Source organism: Callionymus lyra, chromosome 3 (genome assembly GCF_982586985.1).
Source record: "Callionymus lyra chromosome 3, fCalLyr1.hap1.1, whole genome shotgun sequence".
In the NCBI taxonomy this organism is placed as follows: Eukaryota; Metazoa; Chordata; class Actinopteri; order Syngnathiformes; family Callionymidae; genus Callionymus; species Callionymus lyra.
Genome location: NC_141820.1, coordinates 22,198,915 through 22,221,216, shown reverse-complemented (window position 1 = coordinate 22,221,216; position 22,302 = coordinate 22,198,915). Strand labels below are relative to the sequence as shown.

Sequence of the window (22,302 nt, the reverse complement as noted above, 5' to 3'; positions counted from 1 at the left end):
TTGGGATGATGACATGTGATGCTTGTCCTCAAAGAGTGAAGACTAATGAACATAAATGTGTGTAAGAGTTAGACACACACACACACACACACACACACACACGTGTACACACAAAAGGAGGGTTCTAATCCCTCACCACATTCACAGGACTTTGGCTTCTTGCTGCACATAACTCTCAACCAGCATGTGAGTATCCACGCTTTCTTAAGAGTTCTTCAAACTTTCATCTGTGATGTCGTGTTTTATTGTTGTACCAGTTGTGTAGTTGTTAAAGTCATCTACAATCTTTAAACGTCGGAGCTTCCCTGAATTGTAGTCAGATCTGGTTCTGCGTCTGGATGTTTTCCTTGGTTGCATAATTCAGCGGCAGGTGGTCGACACTGAGGCGAAACTTCACAATTGTGTTTTTGAAGATTGTTCTTGTTAGATGAAGCGATCAGTAGAGAACACCGACCACATAACTGTAAAATGTGTAGATGTTAACGACAAAACCATTATTAATCATTAATCTTCAAACGATGAAAAGTTAGAGTAACTTAAATCATTGGTAACTTCCTCTTAGATAATCTGTTTAGTAAGTAAGTAAAAGTTATTTCTAAGGCTTTGAAACTAAATAATAAACCGTCTGAGAAAAACAGAATAGAATATGAAAATCAGTCCATCCATGGTAAGTTAGTAAGTAAGTAATTTATATTTATAGAAAATATATACTTAACTATAAAGTCAAGATAACACCGAGAACAACACAGGAGTCTCAGAAAATCAGGGAAAAGCCTGCATGAATAAAAATGTCTTGAGATGGTCTAACCGAGTCGGGTAGGAAACTATATCTGATACAACTTTTTGGGGCAAAATCTTTTCCCCAGAGCCATAGTAAGTATTTTTCATGCTGATTCCAGAGGTCGTCGGCATCATGTCCTTGCTGACTCATCTCCTGGCCTGTCTCTTCGGGATGGGCTCCTGGGTGTCCATTAATGGTCTGTGGGTGGAGCTTCCTATAATCGTCCCCCAGATTCCAGAGGGCTGGTACCTTCCGTCGTACCTCTCGGTCCTCATCCAAATGGCCAACGTTGGTCCTCTGTTCGTCACGTTGATGCATCGTTTCAAGCCGGGCGCCCTGAATGAAACTGCCGTCATCTACGTCATCATCGGCTTGGGGACCGTCGCCAGCTTCCTGTTGGGCTTCTTCTGGAAGGAGACGGTCGTGGTGGCCGGTGCATCTCGCAGTGTGGCTCTGCTGGTTTTGACGTTCTTCCTGGCGGCGGTGGACTGCACATCCTCGGTCACCTTTCTGCCCTTCATGACGCGCCTCAAGTCTCAGTACCTGACCACCTACTACATAGGGGAAGGAGTAAGTGGTCTGCTGCCAGCTCTTGTCGCCTTGATCCAGGGTGTTGGCGTGGTTCACTGTGTAAGGGCTCCTCAGAACTTCACCAACAACGGCTCGGTGCCCTCCGACCTCGTACCCTCGTACCAGCCCGCCAACTTCTCGGCAGAGGTCTTCTTCTTCTTCTTGAGTGCCATGATGCTGGTCTGCCTGGGGGCCTTCCTGCTGCTCAACTATCACCCTGCCGTGGTCCGAGAGACCCCCACTGACAGCAGGTACACCAACTGTGTGAAGGAAGCGAAGAACAGGAGGTGGTCGGAGCAGAAGGCCGTGACAGATACCACATACAGGCCTGCAGAACAAAAGCGAAAAAGTAGTTTTGGGACTGGAACGTACACCTGGATGCAGGTCATCTACATCTTCGTCATCTTAGCCTGGACCAACGCCCTGACCAACGTGGTGCTTCCGTCCGTGCAGTCCTACTCCTGTCTACCATACGGGAACAACGCCTATCACCTGTCGGCGACCTTGGCCGCAGTGTCCAATCCGCTGGCCTGTTTCATCGCTTTGTTCCTCCCAATCAGGTGAGTGGCCGCAAGAGGAACGCAGGTAAGAAATGAAACATCTTTACCTGAGACAATTGTGCTGCAGGTCTCTTCTGCTGATGGGAGTCCTCACTGTCCTTGGCAGTGGAGTGGGAGCTTTCATCATGGCCATGGCCAAGCTGAGTCCGTGTCCCCTTCTGGTCAACGATGTCTCAGGAGTTGCCATTATTGTGAGTGTTTGTGTCTCACTGTACAATTCAGGAAATCTGCGTGATCCGTGAACGCATGCACAATGGCCTTTCTTGATGTATTTTTGGAGATTCGGCCAAAAAAACTTAATCTAAGGCTCAAGGTGAATGACCTCACCCACTGCATATGTATTTCTGGAAGGCAGGGAGGTCCTTTGGGTCAACTTGACCCAGTGACACACTCAACAAGTGTTAAGCATGTGCATTACATTCAAAAACAAATTTATTCATAAAGCATCAATTTTATGTAAGATGAAAAGGAAAACGATTCATCAAGTCTTTGTGTAAATTTAGAGTGTGTCCCCAAACTACACCTACCCCTCTTTCTTTACCCTTAGCCCTCCATTTTGCCCATGAGATGGAGAGGTGTCCACATTCTCCGTTGGATGAAGGGGAAGGGGTAAGACTGAGGGCCAGATAGCCCTTGAAAACGAGGCCAACAAAAACCTTTTCCTAGAACATTGAACTTGATTTCAACTCGTAGATGGTATAGACGCGATGATTAATTTCTTCATAAAATCGATGCTTGGAGACTTGAAGAGACGTTAAATTATCAGCTTTATGAATAAAATTGAGACAGGTCTGCATTTGAATTTGTTTACGGATCGCACAGATTTCTCAGATCGGTTGCTGATATGTGTTTTTGTCAATTTCAATTTTACAACAATACATGTTGTTGTTTAGATGATCTTCATGCCTTGCTTTCATCTCAGGTGTTGGCCTGGGTTATATTCGTTCTCACTCTGTCGTATGTGAAAGTCATCATCGGCGTGATCCTGCGAGACGAAGGTCACAGCGCCCTCGTCTGGTGTGGAGCAGTAGTTCAGCTGGGATCGCTGCTGGGAGCAGTGACCATGTTTCCAATCGTCAGCATCTTTACTTTATTTTCCTCAGGAGATCCATGTAACACTAAATGTCCCTGAATAATTGCATTTTTGTACTGATGTCACCAGCAGCCTTGCTACACTTCCCTGCTCACTTTGAATGAACTCACAGTTGTTTTCCTTTTAGGGTAGGTTTGTGTGATTAAAGAAAAGAATACATACATGTACAATTTTATTTTACATATCAAACTGTATATTATTGAGCTTGTGCCTATTTCAACATTTTACTGTCTCATCTTTATCTTAAATATCAAATACATTTGTAAATATATTGTTTATGTATATGTGTGTGTTTTTTCCTTGAAGCCATTTGACAACATTCTATCGAAAAATGAAGCAAAATAAAGTTGAGGACAAATCACATCAGCCTGTTAAATTCATAAAAGGTATCTGTAAATATACTTAAGTCAAACATTTTTATTGAAATATCAACATATCAACATCAACGTCCTTCAATGACTCCAGCTGACACAAATATATTTCAGGTGAGAATAATAACACAAGTATTTGCCTAATGTTTACATATACTTAGTTGCCTAACTTTAATTTCCATGTGGTTCTTGATCCCATTATTAAAATCCATTTCATTTAAATAAAGCACAATCAGACAAATAATGTTGACAAATTGCCATGCATATCGGCCGCTAGCACTAGAAGTATCAATAAAACCAAACTTGAAATGAATCAAACTTAACGAACAGCCTTTAGTTTGCTACTTTCTTTTAAAGCAGGCGAGAAGTTTCCTCTGCGTTCTGAGATAGAAGATCGGATGTACAACACTTGCTATTGAGAGCAGGAAGATGCATGTGGGGAGGGCGAAACAGTCCCATACTGAATTGTTGAGTAGCGATTGTTGCAGAATCCCGACCGGCACGTAGAAGCAAATGGAGATGGCTGTGGTGGCCCGGACTGTTTTGAAAGCCCGTTTCTTGTTGGGATGCTGCTTTGCTATCCCAGGCCCTGACTGCTGCAGCATCCTCGTGATGAGGAAGGTGCAGTAAACCATTGTGGCGACCGCGATTGACATCACAGTGGATTGAAGGGTTGCCGTTTTAAAACTTGTAATCGAGTGCATCTTGTTATCTCTTGTCAAGACTCCGATCAAACTGGGGATGACTGATACAAACCAGGTAATTGTCGCCAAGACCTCCCTGCATCGGTACTTGGTCAGCAGAGGGAAGTGTGTTGGTCGGATCACGGCGACGTATCTCTCGAGGCAGATGAAACACAAACTCAAAGATCCTCCGATCTGAGTGTAAGTAAGCAGAAACCACAGGGCAATGGTGTGAGAGAGACGCAGCCACACCAGCACCAGATGCAAGAAGGAGATCAAGTAGTGGACGAGGTGGATCAGAGCCAGGTTAAAGTTCAGGATGTCCACCTTCTTCTTGGACGTGAATGCGATCCAGAGGAGTTGCATGACGACCGGTTGTCCAATGGCAATAGTGATGATGTCATTAGCAGCGACGAAAAGATCATAATAGGGACCCAAAAGACAATCGGTCTTGTTGTTTGTAGAGAACAAACGGAAATGTTGGCTGGAAGAGAATCATTCGTCAATACATTTTGTTTTTGCATCTTTTTGTGTGAGGTCGTTTTCAAAGTAAGAACCAGGAAGTTTGAACCAGTCAGTACCACTCAAACCCATATGATCTGATCTGTCAGCTGGGTTAGAAGAAGTGAACTACTTGGATCAAGTAAAGGTATGACTAGGTTACGTAGGTTATGTTAATTTAAATGAAGTTAGGTAAGATAGAGTTAGTTCATGTTAACTTATATTAAGTAAGTTCAGAATTTATTAGATTGAATTAGTTGATGTTTGGTTAGAAACATTTAGTTTAGGTTAGGTTGAATTAAGAAAATTTGAGTAAATGACACAATTGGTTAAGGTTAGGTTAGATCACGTTTTTGGTTTATCACCTTGGTTTGTGTATAATCAAGATATTCTATGTAAAGTGATCATATTAGTTAAGAAAAAAATAGAATAACTTATAAAAAAAAAACAGTGGAAATAAGCAATTTGGATGAAAAACTGATTGGTTATTATACTTATTACCACCAATTCTAAAGTCAAAATACCCTCTTGTACACTCACAGCAAACATTTGTAACATTACATTTGAAGTACAAAATATATTACAGCACAAGTCCTTCAAGTTCTATTAATAATTCAGGAAAAACATTGAAGAGAACCAACAGCACAGAAATGCAATCACTGTCGGTGTTATATAAGTTTGGACAATATCCCAATAAAAAGTCACTGTACTTTATTCGGTAATAACCAAGTTACAAATTGTACTTTAAAACTTAGCAGTTATTAGCCTGTTAGAAAATGCTGCCATGTATAGTAATAAAGCACCTTTATGTGAATTATAGTGGATCATTAGTCTTAAGCGCTGGGCAGAGGCACTTACCTGGTCATGGTTGATTCAACCCTGAAGAGATTATTTGCTGCCACTCAGACCTGCTGCTCGCCGACACCTTATTTTCCTATGAGATGTCAGCCAGCTGCCAGTAGAGACCACTGGTGATCAGTCAAATGATTCAGCGTTGCTGTAACTATAGCGTGAGAGTGGAAGTCACAGCAGGAAATTATTGACTCCCTTAGACCCATAGATTACTCTGAGTACTCTATTTCCAGCTCCATCTATGAGTGAGAGGTTGAAGATGAATTGAAAATTTGAGATCAACATACTGAGGGATGTATGGAGGTAATATTGGGTATTTAAGTCACGATGAACTTGATTTTATAAGCCGTGCAGAAAACAATAGGATAAGTCAAAAATGAATTCGTAGAAGTCAGTCCAGCTCATACTTCAGTGTAGGCAAGAGTGCAGTGGTTTATGTGGAGTCGACAGGATCCAGATGTGCTGTAACCTTATCCTGACATGACCATAACCCTGACTTATCCCTATCCCAAACTCTTGAAAACTGTATTAAAATAATCCATTTGTCAGGTTGTGTGACACAATTTTAGTTTGGTTTAATTGATTGAAGTATTATTATTATTATTTTCATTTGTTTTTATTAATTATTATCTTTGGAACATAACCTTTACCATAAAACCTAACTGAACTCTAACCTGACCTTAAAGGTCAACTAATGTGAAACTCCAACTCTCCTGACTCTCTTACATGTTTCCAATGTTGAAGTCTTCCTCTCAAGATGCAGTAAGTCTCTCATCATGACCATGTTTTGAACTTATTACTTTATAAAGTTCTCCTCCGTCTGAAATCTCATCGAACGAGAGGTTACGAGAGCGAAGTCCATTATGATGTAATAATGGCTTCACTATAATCACGTCCGCTTTGTTTGTACAACAAGTCCCTCACAGGAGGTGACCTCCGAGATTTATGATCCGCGGTGACGAACCCCAATGCTTGACTAATCACAGCAGAGTGGGTGTGGTTATGGTAAACAAGATTTCATCACCAGAAAAGTGTTATCAGTGGAAGGGGCTTACATTTTCTAACTACCACCCTTTTAAACATTTATTTCCTCAATATAACTCTAAACCTGACCCAGACCACAACCCTAAAACCAACCTTGAATCACAAAAAACATCAATTTTATTCTTCATGCTACTAATACAATACCCGGGAGGTATCTTGAGATACGTTATCCTATTTGTCTTTTAAGCATAATTTTCTGTCATGTTTGAATACTTATTTTTGGCTGGGCCAAAAAGGGAAACACTTATTATATATTATTATATTATATTGTCCTTATTACAAACTTTTCAGATAGTTTCAAGTATTTTCTCTCATTTTGTAGAGAATCGTGTCCAACTGTATGTATTCTTGAGGACATTATAGTCACCATTTTTTTAAACTTATTCTATCAACCACCATCCAACCATAAAAAAACAAACAAATCAGATCAGACACAAGAAATTGTTCTGGAAACTTTTTAAAAGCATCAATAACTGTCCAACAAAAGAAAACCTCCTCCAACTAAAAAAACGAGAAGCTAGAATGATTCTAGGTTCTCGTTTTTTGTTGGAGGATTCTAGTAGAATCCATTTCGCTCCATCAGTGTTTTCCTGTTTATTTCCACCCTTTTCCCAACTTTCCATCCAAACTATATAACTATGTTAGTCTTTGTATCCTTTGTCTTTGTTATTTTTCTTTGATCTATGTTCTTTATCTTTATCTTTAGACTTAGATTGTATCATCTTGTTCTTTGTCTTTAGTTCTCTTTGTTCTTGTTCTTATTTTATTTTGTTTTGTTTTTTTAATGAAAAATTGTTGTATATGCTGTGGCTATTGGGAAAAAAAAAATCCCCTCAGGAGACCTCCTGAGGGATCAATAAAGTTTGACATTACCTTACCTTAAAGTACCTCCCACTGACTATAGAGGTCAGTGTCGGTGTACAGTAAAGGCTTTACCAACAAAACTGCTAACGCATCACATTTCGATAAAACGCTGAGGTAGATCAAAACAACGATGGAACTAAAAAATAACGTTTTTTCTATGTGATTTTTTTTCCAAGAGTAGTGTTTTACTTATATTTTGTTAGTCATAAAAGTCACTGTATAAAACAGGATGTTTTTAATTACTGTAAAAGATAATTAACATTTGTTTCACTTTTCCTTAAAATGTTATTTTACATATTTTATATTCTACTTAAAAAAAGAAAGAATGCAAAGGGATTATATTCACGTGGAATGTGCCATAGAGTTCCATATATATATTCCTATATATAATATCGGCGTGTGTGTAACCGTGCGTGGGGGGGGGGGGGGGGGGGGGGGTGTGTGTTCCTGCAGGAGTCGCCGCCGCTCAGATCCTATCAGCCTGCGGGCGGCGCATTGCTACCTGGCTGGGATCCTCGGCGGCTCCACACGGAGTTTGAGAAGTGCTCCGGACTTCCTGGTACGGGACTATGGATACTCCTGGCTCGGGATAAAAAGCCACGCAGCGATGTGAGCGAGTGGAAGGAGCCGTGTGTCCAGAGCAAAGGTGAGCAGTTTCCGCGTTAGTTGAAGTGGCAGCAGATGGAAGTTGACGAAGCATCTGTCAGCGGCGGCTGCGGGGCTTGAATGACTCCATTGACGTTTGGGTTTTTAAAAACGCAACGAGCGCGGCGACGCTGCTGTTTTGGACTTTTCTTCGGACGTACGTGTGGATTCTTTCGCGTGGGCGGATATTTAACGCGGAGTGTCGAAGGAGTTTATTAGTGTAAACTTTGTGCTTATTTGTATTCACCGAGGCCTACCTAGCCAAACCCACCGCTGTTGCGCTAGCGCTCTCGCACACGGTTGAATCCGGTATCTTATTTTAGGATAAAAGTGTTTTTCTCTGTCATGTTCCCTATAAGGAATCTTTTACTATTCCAAGTAGTAACACTACGTCATAAAAATCAACGCCACTATTTATCCGGTAAAATAGCCTTTCCATAAAGAAAAACTTAACACGCTTAGTTTTATTTTAACTTCCAACATCCGGTTCCATTTAGTGTCGGCGGATAGCTTTGCATCGTCCCGGCCTTCTCCATGCAACCTCCCGCAACGACATCCTTGTGGCAGGAGCACCAATCAGAACGGCGTATTGTCCGCGCTGTGTGTCCCAAGCACGCCGATTGGCTCCAGCCTCCTGTCAATCAATAGGAGGATCTCCGCGCTGCCTGTGGTGCATCTGAAGTGTATTTTTTTCTCTGAAGCAGATCAAGTTTATTTTTGTTCAGCTTCTGGCCTTTTTTAGAGGATCAACACCTTGAATGTCGAGCGAAACGTAGAGTGTTTCATATTAGATCGGTTTAGAGAATTTAAACAAAATAAACGTATACATATTAAGGACTTGTATCACAATATATATATATATATAATAATAATAATAATCTCTATTTATATAGCGCCTTATATATATATATATATATATATATATATATATATATATATATATATATATATATATATATATAGGAATCCCATCCATACAGCACAGCAACCCTAGAAAACTTTTGATATCTAAATGGTCATTGCTACTTTCATAATGTTATGTGTTCTTTACTTGCTTATAAACCTTTTTAATCTGTGTCAAAAGTAGTTTTCTGGATCTGTAGGTAGATGAAGTTGTGATAGCAGTTAGCCTGACAATGGTGTGTCTCCCAAGCCTTCCTATCCCACTTCAGGATAATGCGGCTTAAAGTCAAAGGCTTTACAGATTGAAAACATAAGGCATTCGTTTTAGCAACTCTTGCACGCTGTTGTAGCAAATAAAGCTTTGCAAGCATTTCAACTTTTAACTTTGTTGCCTTAGATCATGTTATTTAAACTTTTGAAGTGCTTATTATGTTATTTATTTATCTTTTACATTTAAAACAAGTATTTTATTCCTTTGTTTTCTCATGCTTATCCCCAATAAACGGAGGTTTTAGGCAGCCCTGGTTATTTCATTTTTGAGTAACTTCCCCTCATACAAACTGTTAAAAATTAAAATGACCTATGTGATCGTTTTGTTACTTTATTTTAAATACTTTTTCCTACTTATTCTCGACAGCTGATTCTCTGCATGGAAATTAAGTGGTTAAATTCATGATGAATTTATGTTGTCGATTCAAGATTGAACTGATGCAGCATATCTGTTGTCAGGATCTGTATCACAGTAAAAGAAAGCAGAATTGCCTGGTTACTCATTTTAAAATGCACTATGATGTTAGAATAATACACTTTTGTTTCTTTTTGTTATAACTACACATGTTGTTATTTTCAGTTCAACTAATGTACGATGAAAATGACCAAATCCTAATGTGATGACATATTGAATTAAATGTATTGAAAAGGCTGAAAGGTTTTTCCATAACTTTGGATTGACTAGGACGACTCTCAAGAATGTCTCTGTTTTATTTTACCTTCCAAGAGGTTTGTTTGTTCAGCGCTACTAATGTAAAGACCACACCGTGACCTTTCCTGTGTTCATAAACTAATTGTAAGATGTTGTGTCTGTGTTTGACGGTGAATGCTAGTGTGATCAAAAAATTGTCAAAATGCATTAGGGGAGGCTGTTGTTGGCTCCAGAGCTCGGTGCGGGACAGGAAATGGAAAAGCCCTGCAGCCGTCGGGGTCAGCGAGAACAAATTAGTTGGTCTCTGTCCCCCATTCATGTTTAATCCTTGTTACAGAGTCTTGCTAAAACAATTGACTTCTGTGTACGAGTCTCGGGGTGCATCTCAAATTCTTTCCTGCTACACTATTCTGGTTTGTTTTCACATGTGTCATGTAACATGGAATTAAAGTAGTTGATATGTCCTTTGTAGCCTTACATAAGACCCCTACTTGAAGATGTTTCGAGGGAAAGAAAGGATTTCATAGAACTTCTTGGGGGAACATATAATGATCTGGTTTCCAATATAGACTTTGTGAAACTTGCACAGTCTTGGGTTAAAAAGTATAGTAATGTGTATCATGTTTGATCAAATATAGAACCATCCAGACATTTAAAGAGCTTGGTATCGTTCGAAAATATTTGATGGTACTTTTGATTCCAATACCTATTCTCTGATTCGGTTTCTTGAACTATATTACTTGCAATACCAATTGTATAAGATCAATTCAAAGAAAAAAAAAAATGGCACAAATTTGAGTTAAAACATTTCAGTGCTGGTACATTTCTACTCCAAGCTTTTCTTAAAGATAAAAGAAACTATTTTTTCCGGGGCAATATGAAACCCAAAGAAATCGACACATTATGAAGTTTTGATCACACATCTGTATCACAACTTCGTCACTGAAAAAACATGTTTTCATTTCTGCATTTGGGTGCCACAAAGTAAAAAAAAGTTCGATAACCAGACTCTGACCTGATTCCAAAATGCACCCTTAATGGTTTCCATTTATTGTGAGCTGAAACATAACAAACTTATTTCTTGTCACAATACTCGATGTGAGAACTTTTAAAAAAAAGTTTGTAGAAGAAAATACAATTCTGCGTTAAGTGATCAGGGCATTTCACGGAAAGTTAGTTTATGTAGTATTTAGAGCCATTTTTAAGAGACTTTAATAACAAAAGAATGGTTTAACAGGTTTTATTTGTTCAGGCTTTTCCCTGATTTTCTGGAACTCCTGTTGTGTTATCAGTTTTATCTTGACCTTTAAAGTAGATACTTTATTGAATATTGTTTTGATTGTTTAAGCGCTTTGTGACCCTGGTCTGGAAAAGCGCTGTACAAATAAAAATTACTTACTTACTTACGCTAAACTTGTCCTGATGTTCTGCAAAGAAAACGGAAGCATTTCCAAACTAAACTTAAATTGACTCTACATCGAGGATATAAACAAACGCACCCAAAGCACCTGCTCTGACATTCATATGTCCCAGATTACAACACAGACTCTCTTAATCATGTTTTACCTTCTTGACCCAGTGACATGGTTTAGCTGCTGCTTTAATCTCTAGAGTGAGACACACTAACCTATTGTCCTTCCTTTGGTTTGCTACACAGAATTGCAGTTTAGTCAGCAATTCTCTCCTCAGCACATTTATTAAAGCTGATGGTTTGTTTATTTTGCATATTGTAATCTATCGGTTTAAATAAATTCCTGGTCTGTTATACCCTTTAAATAATTATATTATTTTATTCTTCAACTCTTAATGCATGCTAACTTTATTTGTACTTGCCCCTTATTATTATTTATTACCTTAGGAAAGTCTTATATCGGTAAAAAAAAACACAATTATTTGTTAAATATTTTTCCCCCTTTACTTATCCTCCTTCTTTATTCCTCTCCTTTAATTTAAATGAATAATCTATTTCCTTTTTTCTCCTTCATGTCTTTATAAACTTTCAACGGTGTGGTTTACAAATGTTGAGATAGATGATGATTAAAAATAAGATTAAAAATTACCTAAAACATGGAAAAATAAACCTGCTGATCATTACTCTGGTTTTGTTTTGAATATTACAGACTTTTCTTTGTAGATAAATTAGCTGGAATTGAGACTTTTGTGTTAAATATCTGAGGGAGAAAAAAAAAGAATCCAGAATCTTGCCGGGGCTTTGCTCTACCACAGACCCATCCACATCCCTGATACTGATAAGATTTCATTACAGATTTGGGCTGTGTACTTTCAGTGCCCAACTTAAATTTCAGCTCAACTCCACTTGCTCAGGCTGCACTTTTTAAATCCCAATTCCATTGGAGCAGATGCTGATCTCTTCACAGCCATGTGCCGCCTTGCTTAAAATGTAATTTACCTCAAGTCAAACATACTCGCCCAACATTGTGCCAGGCTCACTTCAGATAAGTGCTGCACTCTGACGCCCGTGGATGAAGCTTCCAATTTGGATCAGTTGTAATGATAAAACATCTGTCCCTTGCTGCCCATGACGCTGTCAACATCAGAACAATAAGTAGTTTTAAGTTAACAATGGCTTCATTGTAGACAAAAAAAGTATTTTTAATAGAAATAAAGCTTCAATATCGACTTACACGTTGAATGAGTGTCTCTCTATCTGGATAACGTGTCATTTATAGTCTTTACTGCATTGCTTTGATGTGGCCATTAGCTCCACCGCTCATTCCAATAGTCCAACAGGATCTTAATTTGCACTTTATTTGCAGTTTCTTCATGTGGAAACACCGGATGTGTGTAATGTGTGAAAGGAAGATAACGGCTGCATTTAAATGTCTCGTTCTAAATCTGCCTTAGTTAAACTGTCAGCTAATGAATGGCCACACCGTTTCCGGCCGTCTGTCTTTTCCTCGGGTGCTTTAAAACATTGTGCTGACTTGTGCTTGTTTTAGCCCCACTGCCCTGGACCGTATCGGATCACCCGGCATCTGCAGTTTGTTGAGCTCTTGGCAGTCATCAATCTAACAACATTTTCGATACCATCATTTGAACTCATTGTCATGCACTGTAGTCTTAAAACGTAATAGACACTTTGTCGACACAACACTTCTTTTCCAAATTTTTGTTGGTTTTTATTTACATTTTAATATTATATTTGTCAGTTAAAATGAATGTACCATAAAATATAATTCACTCTAAAGCAGGTGTAAAACTTAATGTCTGGCGGCTAAATCTGACCAGCAAAGTATTTGGCCTCTAAACATGTAATGTATGTAAAAGGGACTCAAAAACAAGTTTAATACTGCTTTCTGTCATTACCCATTAGAATTCAACCCATGCCCTTCAAAAGAGGTGTGTATTGACAAGAATCTGGAAATAGTATCACGATACAGGGGGCAACAATATACCAATAACAATGTATTGCACTGCAACAAAGATATATTTGTATTATTGTCGAGTATTTGACTCTGGAGTTGCAGAATTTACAGACCACATTAATCACATTAATAAACAAAGTTGTAACTGCTTTAATTTATTTTAAAACCAAAATACCCTGTATGTCCAGACATAAGTGGCTGGAGTAGACTGTATCCTCTCGTCCTCAGTCATCACTAGGATTTTTGCATATGTTTTCATTGACTGCTGCCATCTTTCAGTCAAACGTTTTTGAATTGCAGCACAAAATGAACAAATGCTGTGAATGTTCTCTTTTGTTTTTACATTTCTGCTTCGAGTGTATTTATTTCTATCTTTTGATCCACGTCTCAGGTCATGAGTGCCTCGAGGAAAGACCCAGCGGAGAATAACCTCAACTGTCTGACGCGGGTCCTTCATTGTTCCCGAGTCTGGCTCTCCCGTCATGAGTGAGTCCTGTTTCTCTTTCATGTTTTGTTTTTTTTTACTTGTCGATGACCTTGATAACAACCAGGACTGTTTCAGTGTATTTTATGATGAGAATGAATGAATTTCATTTGGTAAAAATATGTCACTTAATTTCACAAGTGTGAGAATCAGAGCCTGAGTGGTAGCCACATTATATTTAAAAGTTACCAGAAAAAAAAAATGCAAATAGAAAATCATCCACAAACAATGTGTATTACATTATTAATTTCATGGTTTTGGGAGTAGTTGTGCAAAACTTACTTAGATGTATAGATGTCTCAGAACACAATAAAAGCATACTGTAGTCTTGAAGGAAATGTCATAAATGTTTTAAATAAATTATTAAAAAATGTCACCTGTATTTATCAGATTTTACATAAAAATGTTGCCTCACTCTGTCTCAGATCAACGTTCAAAACGTATATAGTTGGGAGTGAACCCTGATCACCTCTCCTTCCATCAATCACACAGCAAAGCATGATGGGTAAATGTAATGTACTCCATCAGCTCCATCAACACCATCTACGTGTGTGATGCCCCCCCGCTCGTGATCCCATATGTATGTGGAGGTACAGCCTTGCATCTCGGTGTGAGTCATCCTACGAGGCCACACTGCAGTATTTTCCCTTAATGGCCTAAATGATCATGTGTGAACGGTCATACATGTGCACACACACGCTGCACCATACCATATGATCTCGGTGAAGACGGGAGGGGGTGTTAAATATATTTCCCTTCGTTTTAAAAGCCAGGATTACACGACAGATTATGTTCTTGTGTGTGATACTCTAGTGCTCTACTTGATTCATCAAAGTTTCATGTTTAACATCGGTGCGTTAAGTTGTTTTCTCTAAGGTCCTCCAAGTATAAAACTGCATACACAATTTAAATGCAAATATTTCTACAAAGTGGTTAGAAAAATAGTTAGAAAGAACTACTGCTTCAACACGCAAACAATACAGTGGAGGTGACTCAAGCTGTGTCATTCTACTTTTTACACAAAAGAATACAAATTTAACTGGATATATGTATATTAGTATTATGGTAAGTAAGTAATTTGTATTTATATAGCGCTTTTCCAGGGTCAGATGTCCTACTTCATGGATCAGATTAATTCATCGTTCATCAAGGCGACGTCCATTTGTGACATTATGCATAATTATATTTTTAAAATGACAATTTCCTGACATAAAATTCCCCAGTAGTAGTTGATAAAAGGGCTAGTTGTGCTAAAATATTGCACTTTCAGTACTTTGCAGTTGATAGGATGGGGGGAAAAAAAGAAAATTCTTTGTTAAATATTACACAACAAGGCTATCTTACTGAAAAAAAACGAAAACTGCAAGAGTTTGAATGATGCACATTTTGTAATTGTCTGAACAACAATGATATGTTTTATTTTGAATGTTTCTGATCAAAGGAATTAACTTTTTTATTTTTTATTTTAAATGTCCTTTGTCCAAATTAGTTAAGTGTAGATTCAAAGCTTTGTGCACAGTACTTATATTTTTAAATAAATTGTGAAACATTTTTTTCTTGTGAAATGTGGACTTAAAACCAATTAAAGTAAATCATAGACAGTTGTCACTCAAAGTTTTGGGGTTTATTTACAATTTGTCTTTTCAAGTGTTATTCCGGTTGCTTTTCTTTTTGCACTTGCACTGATAATATCTGAACCAGAAGATGTCCTTCTGTTGTTTACATCTTCTCGGCAATTTTTGGCTTCAACTGTGCGGAGCTGTGAGATTTGTGTATAGAGGGAGGCGGCTTGGTTACCATGGCTACCTGAGTGTATGTGTGTGTGTGGTGTTTATGTGAAGGCGATTGGATTAAGCGCATGCTACTGGTGGGGTTGGGGGCTGTGAGGTCTAACCCGATTACAGCTTTTTTTTTTGTTGGATCTTGGATACACACAAACACACACACACACACACACACATGTGAGTGTGTGTGAGGGAGGGGTGTGCTCAGGTTGATCTGATTGATTCTAGGCGATGAAGATGGAGGAAAGCATGATTGATGAGATGAGCGGCGTAAAGGAAAGAAAAGCCTTCAGGCATCTTGATGGTTTATGTGTTGTTTTCCTTTTTGTGTTTTATTTATCTTCAAACACGGCTTTTGTTTATGTGAAGGATGTCGAAAAGAATCTTAAACCTTTTGTAGTCCCGAGCAATATTGGGGAAGAGGCCTTGGTAACATCTAGTATATCTTAACACAGACTAGATCTATATCTTCTCCCAGTTCCCGTTTGAAGGGAAATTAAAACTTTTTAGTTTGAAGTATCTGCAAAAGCCTATATTATCATTTTTGGCAATCGTTTTGTACATTTTTTAATCTCATATAACCCTAATTCCTCAATGTATTATTCTATTTGGAAAATTCAGTCATCATAATACAGAAAATGGAGGCTTAAATAATGGGTCATAATGGTTGCACTTTTGCTATTGGATCACTCAAACATAGACCATGTGACCATGTGTCAGGAGTTACTCCCCGGCTTCTCAGTTCATTGACTAATGAACGATACAAATACTAATGATAATAATCGGGAGTAACATTTGAGGATCGTCAAGATTTTATAAACATCATCATGTTATAAACCTAAATTACACTTCACTTGTTATATTCACTAGAACACCGTGAAAACCAAGTAACTGCCTGTTAATAAAACATATTAATTTGCTCACAGTATCCGAGGTTAAACCCCCCCCCCAAAATCTAATGACGAATCATGTTATAATATTAAAAAGTTTTACTTTTACGTTTAATTTATTTCCCATTGGAGATCCTTGAAGAAGGACCTTCAATAATACAAATAGTAATGCACTCTGTTGTTGATCTTAAAACCTTCTCTTCACCTGGTCAAACCTACACTAATGTCACTTGGGTGGTTTGCAGGCCAGTGTCAGGGTGTGGTGCCGTGTTATTATCTTCTTTTTAACGTCTCATCTGGCCTCCATGTGCTGGCCTGAGGTTTTCCACAGAGCAAACATTGAAACATTCCTTATCCCGCTAGACCCCGCAATAAAACCTGGTATGCTCCATAACATTGTCTTTCCTCAATAGTGCTTTTGAAAGTACTTGAATGCTGCAAAGACCTTGAATATTTATGTGCCAGACCACAGTTCTGCTTCCGTACTTTGTGATTTGTTTGACCACTTGTTCCACAACAAGTCATAATTAGGGAAGCTAAGCTTCTGATATGGTACTAAACAGTAAAAAGAAAAAGAAGCATAATTCAGCCTATTGTGCTAAATTGTTCTTTCTGTGGGAGACTTCTTGACCACAGGTGTAAAGTTGGCTTGTGTATTTCTTTTCTGTGGTTTGAATGCTTTGGGTGGCACTGAAAACTTCAGGGTTGAAGGCAGTTTACAAAAGGATACAATAGTTATATGTGCAGCTAAATAAATCTTGTATAAACAGAGATGGTCGTTTATCTATATATATATATTTTTTTTAAATATATTTTCCTCGAAGTTACATTGGCATCAAGACGCTTGTTTCAGTAGTGATCACTCAGACCTGTTAAAGGGTGAAAAACACAAACAGTATATGATTTATTGTCACGGTCTTCACCTGAAGTTCTGTCTCTGTGAATATAATGCTATTATGAAACCAGTCTGTGGGTCAAAAAAAGGTTGGGAATCCCCTAAATCGCACAAGTTAGTTTCACCTATTAAATGACACTAATGTACAAATATATGATTAGGAATTATTTAATGAAAGACAACTTTAAAGTGGCATCATTCTCAGTCTCCCCTTTTAAGAACAAACCTTTAGGCTGGAACTGATGATTGTATTGTATTTCTTCCTGGCTTCAGGAGGCGTCTCTGCCCACCCTGTGACTCACAGATAATTACTGGAAAGATTGCTATTTGCTCCTTCACAAAACACCTGAGGAAACGGTGCCGTTGAGGTTCTGTTGTTGTGTCACTTGTCAGGCAGGTTTATTAGCTTGTACTACTGCAATACTTGAAGTGCACTTGAAGTTGAGTTGAGGATTTGGAATGTTTCACTGTCGCTCATGGACGACATGCTGTTTTCGTTAATAACGCTCACATTTCATTTCACGGAAAGCCCTGCTGTGTTGAAATTGATTTGTTGTTTTACATTATTACATTTCAGGAGAAGAGGAGCTAATACAATCAGGTATAACTTATGTATCTTTGTTACTATCGGATAAAACTGTTGCCTCAATATTCAATTCAACAGGCTCTTTTCCTTTGCAACGTATAATAATAGTTGTGACTAGTTTAACCCACTGATACTTATGTCCTGGAATAAAAATAATAACATGCTTGTAAAACCCATATTTTGTCGCGCTCTGGGCTTATGGAAGTTTTTAAGGTTTAAATATAAAATTTGTTGATTTCATTTATCCGTGTCCAAAACGGAGCCGCGCTCTTTGGTGGTTTCAGTGTAGAGTTACAAGTGGCCGGGTTACAGGAAGGAAGCTTTGCTGGAATATGATTACATCTCACAGTAAACAGGGCAGCGGCGGGGAAATGGATCCTGAGGGCATCACTGTGTTCGTGTTCATCCTGCCATGGAGGCAATTGGATGAATCACATAAACATCTTTTTCTAGATTCAATCAACAAGATTGTAGCCACGTCCACATGTTAGACGTTTGTTGGTGTCATAAAGTACAAAGTCGGGTTTCAGAAAGCAAATATTCCGTTGCTCTTACGTTTTAATGTTGGAAACTGCTGTTCAATACTTTCTGTACTTTTCAGTTTCTGACTTCTAGATTTTCTAAACTCTCCCTATGACAACCCATTTGTGAAACTCTTTAATTGCCTCAAAGGCATGATAAGCAGTGGAAGTTGTCGTCTGAAGAGTCAAGTTAACAGAAGAGTAGTTTCCAAGTACAATATTGTATCCCAAATACTCCCAGCTATGCTAAATCGATATTCAATATCTATACTTAATATTTCAGATGAAATAAGAAACTGACTGTCTGTTGTCCTCATTGTTTGTTTAAAACCGCCAAGAATACGGTTTAATGTCAGAATTACCAACCTTCGAATGAAATATTTTTAATGGTAAAAATAAATAGTATTAGAGTTTGTTTTTCCACTTAATTTCACTTACTACTACTACTACTACTTACTTTACTGGTTGATTTTGTGAGTACACTTGCCTGGAACAAACATTGATGTGTCAAGAGTCACAGGGTAATGTTACATCAGAAAAAATTTTATAAAAATATTTATATAGAAGAGAAATTGTATATATTTTTTAAAAAGGCTGTGCGGTCCGGTAACCAATAGCTCAAGGACCGGTAATGGTCCCCGGACCATACGATACAGGCACAGACACTGTTTAAAAGTTCTGGTTTTTCTGGATGAAATCTAAATGATGCCCATTCCTGTCATGGTCCTCTATCACATTTCCGATCCCATGGAGAAGGCAAAGCAAGACATTTTAATACATGCTTTTTTTTAGCTTTTTGCTATGAAACAAAATAAAATAAAATATAATCGTATTCTTTTGTAAAGGTAAAGGTGCCAGAGATTGTGGTATATCAACAGATAAATGTTATAGTTATTCAACAGATTGATTTAAATAGCAAGGTGATCGTGAGAAAAGGCGTCTTTATTCTATAGAATAAGCTTAACATGCACCGACCCTACTTGACATATTGTATCTGCTAGACTGTGGGAATATTATTTTACTATTGAGAGCTGCTTCCTTTTGTTATGAGTAATCTTTCTTCGTCTCATTGTGAGTGAAGATGATCTTTCCTTATTTTAAAATTACCTCGGTTTTTTTTTTTACTCACAAGGTCAATTATTTTTACTTACTATTCTTCATTTTCATATTTAGGAAACCATACTTTTGTTAAATATTCCATCTCTTAAATAAAAATATTGAAAGGATTCGTCTGTGATAATAGTTCAATAAGGTCTTTTCCATAAATGATCTGTGAATAATTTTACAAACCTCAATCTCGAAAAGGTTTTGGAACAAGACTTGAGTAACACACATTCCATGTTACATTGAATAAGATTAATTTATTGATATTTTCGCGCACACTCATGCTAAACTGTCATTATGTCAGGTGTGATAAAGCACATATCAGCAGTTTCTGTCACTCATTCATCAAGGAGCGACGAGAGTAGTTTTCAACCCTCAAATTTTCCAACACAGCCATCTTTAAATAATTGTGCAGTTATACACATGCACTCACACACTCACACACATGGGCAACTTGGCAGCGTGCCTGCAGCGAGTGACAAACGTCTCTGCAGCCATGTGATCTACAACATACATCCTATCGACCAATGTCATGCAGGATACAGTTGATCGACTTGGTGATGTATGAATGTGTGTGTGGTCCCGTCTTGGAGCATTGTGCGACGCGTATAGACTCCCGCCGAGGTGCTGCAGATGCTAAATGTGTCGTCGTAGATCTTTGGCTACATGCCCTCGCTTACATCATCCCCTCACTATAGCTGGCTCTGGACCGCCGGACGTCCATGCCAACGACTCAAAAGATCTGGCTAAAAACTGCCATGACTAGGGTTGTCACAATATCAAAATTTCAGTAGTCGCCATCAATACTGCTACGTTTTATTTTAACCATGGTTTAAAAAATAACCCTTTACCTTCAAGTACACAACTTTGTAAATAAAGAAAAATAAGTAAATCATTTTACTTTCAAGATTGGTGATGGTGAAGTTGTTTTCACAACGACTATTATACTTTCAATCAGTTTTGAGAAGCCTTCAAGTACAATAACAAACCAAAACCTTTCCATTATAAATGTGCAAATAAATCAACCATTATTATAAATCCAGTGGGGATGAGCAGAGATAAAATTACAATTTCTTGTGAGTGTGTAAATAAATAAAAACCTTATTTTATTATTTATCCAAAGTTCCAAACAGTGCTGTTGAGAAAGTATAAAAATAACTCACATTTCACATTTTCTTTTTCCTTTTCAAAGATTTCTTTGAGTATATTGTTTCTGGTCAGTGTCATCCGACTGATACTGTTAAGGAAAAAGAAAACATAAAATTGATTTAAAATAACATGAGCTCAGCAACACTCCCATAACTTTACATCATATAACAATATCGCCCCCATTTCAGTCAACCTAATGTAAAGTATTGTAACCAGAAGTCTCTAGTGAGTGTAGCTGTAGATAAGTTCTACTTCATGGGGCTGAAGTTATGATTAGATAACTCAGGGTTACTCTGACACTAAGTTATATCAAAATGAATTTAACCTTCACTTTAAACTCTTTAAACAAGTCTTGATGTCTTTCAAGTCAAGACATTCATCCGACTCTGACTGGCAGGTTTAGAAATAAGGTGTTTTGTTTTGTCAATCTTTTTCCAGACCTAATATCGTGATATGTTGGCCTAGTTTTGGCACCAGGTCCATACTGCTGGGAGCATTAGGTAGTATTACCACGTAGCTGCCTACTAAACAGGAACAATGCATTATTCAGTGGAAGAGTCAAAGTGTTTTCCCGAAGAAGGCCGACGTGTGTGACTTCTGTCCGAGAGTTAAATAAGTACTTTGGCGTTTTTCTCCGTGGCTATTGAGGTTTGCAACTTTCTGAGTCATGTGTTTTGTTGACTTTGGTTTGTGTTTAATGTAGAGACGCTCAGTTAAACGAACCACATACAAATTACGGTCAACCGCTGTGGTCGGTGCTGACAAACACAACACTAAACAGTCTCAACTGATCTTTTCAGTTTAGGTCCTCTCAGATTTTAAACAACATTCTGATATAGATAAAAAGATTAAGATTTAAGATTAAATCTATATTTTTTTTAAAGTAAATGTGAGTCTTTTAAGTTGTGTATATATTTAGTTTTTTCCCCGCAGATATGAAAGTTCATTCAATTAACGTATCTTACTAGCCACCATAGTTTTTGGCAAATGGGGGACGACGTCTAGCAAAAGGTCATGTGGTTCCGACTGGTCAGTGGGCTCCATGTTTCCAGCAGGAAATGACCTCTGGGTTGGGAGGAGTTGTTGTGGACAGGAAGTTGAGGAGAGATTAGTGATGTTGTTGCAGTGGTGTTTCTTTTCCTTTCCCTCTCTCACTGTTACAGGACATGGAGAAGCAGGAGAGGAAGGGAAGGATCACTCATTTTCAACGGCAATGTTTTGTCTTGGGAAAAAACTAGAGTTGAAAAGTGATTAAATGGTTTATGTACTTGTATGTAAGTGGACTCTAATTTGTTGGTAAACATTGGGTTTTGGCCATAGAAATCCATTTCAACATAAAATATTTCTCAGCTTTGATCTCGCCCGCTTTGTTTATGCGAGTCCTTTTGGAGGTGGAGTCTTCTGGGATTGATGACGCACAGTGACAAACCTCGATTTCTGACCAATCAGAGCAGGGTGGGTTTGGTTAAAGTTAAACAAGATTTAATCTCCAGATGAAAAGTGTTTCCAGTGGGCAGGGTTTAAGGACATTTTCTAATGTAAATATTCTGCAGTGTTGAACAAGAGACATGTCTTTATCAAATACAACACCCAGGTTCCTCAGGCTCAGTTTGACAGACTGACTTAAGTCACCCAAGTACTGACTCAACCCTGGAATCTTATCACTAGAGTTTCAGTTTTGTCCACATTTAGCTGCAAAGTGTTTTCCCTCAGC

The 22,302-nt window shown here is 38.2% G+C and overlaps 2 protein-coding genes across 2 annotated transcripts in view; both read left to right on the top strand.

Annotated features, from left to right (window-relative positions):
* The first annotated feature begins 886 nt into the window (after positions 1 to 886).
* Positions 887 to 3,365, top strand: slc52a3-2a (solute carrier family 52 member 3-2a). Its single transcript, XM_087785824.1, has 3 exons — positions 887 to 1,911; positions 1,979 to 2,102; positions 2,834 to 3,365. Exons 1-3 carry the CDS (start codon positions 887 to 889, stop codon positions 3,041 to 3,043), a joined length of 1,359 nt encoding a protein of 452 aa, XP_087641950.1. The 3' UTR covers positions 3,044 to 3,365.
* A 4,429-nt stretch (positions 3,366 to 7,794) lies between these two features.
* The window catches only part of LOC148083852 (USP6 N-terminal-like protein), a 56,289-nt gene continuing 41,781 nt past the window's right edge, over positions 7,795 to 22,302 (top strand). Inside the window, exons 1-2 of the mRNA XM_087787042.1 lie at positions 7,795 to 7,965; positions 13,567 to 13,661. Coding sequence (XP_087643168.1) covers positions 13,658 to 13,661 — 4 coding nt within the window. The 5' untranslated portion in view covers positions 7,795 to 7,965; positions 13,567 to 13,657. The remainder of the gene's footprint in view (positions 7,966 to 13,566; positions 13,662 to 22,302) is intronic.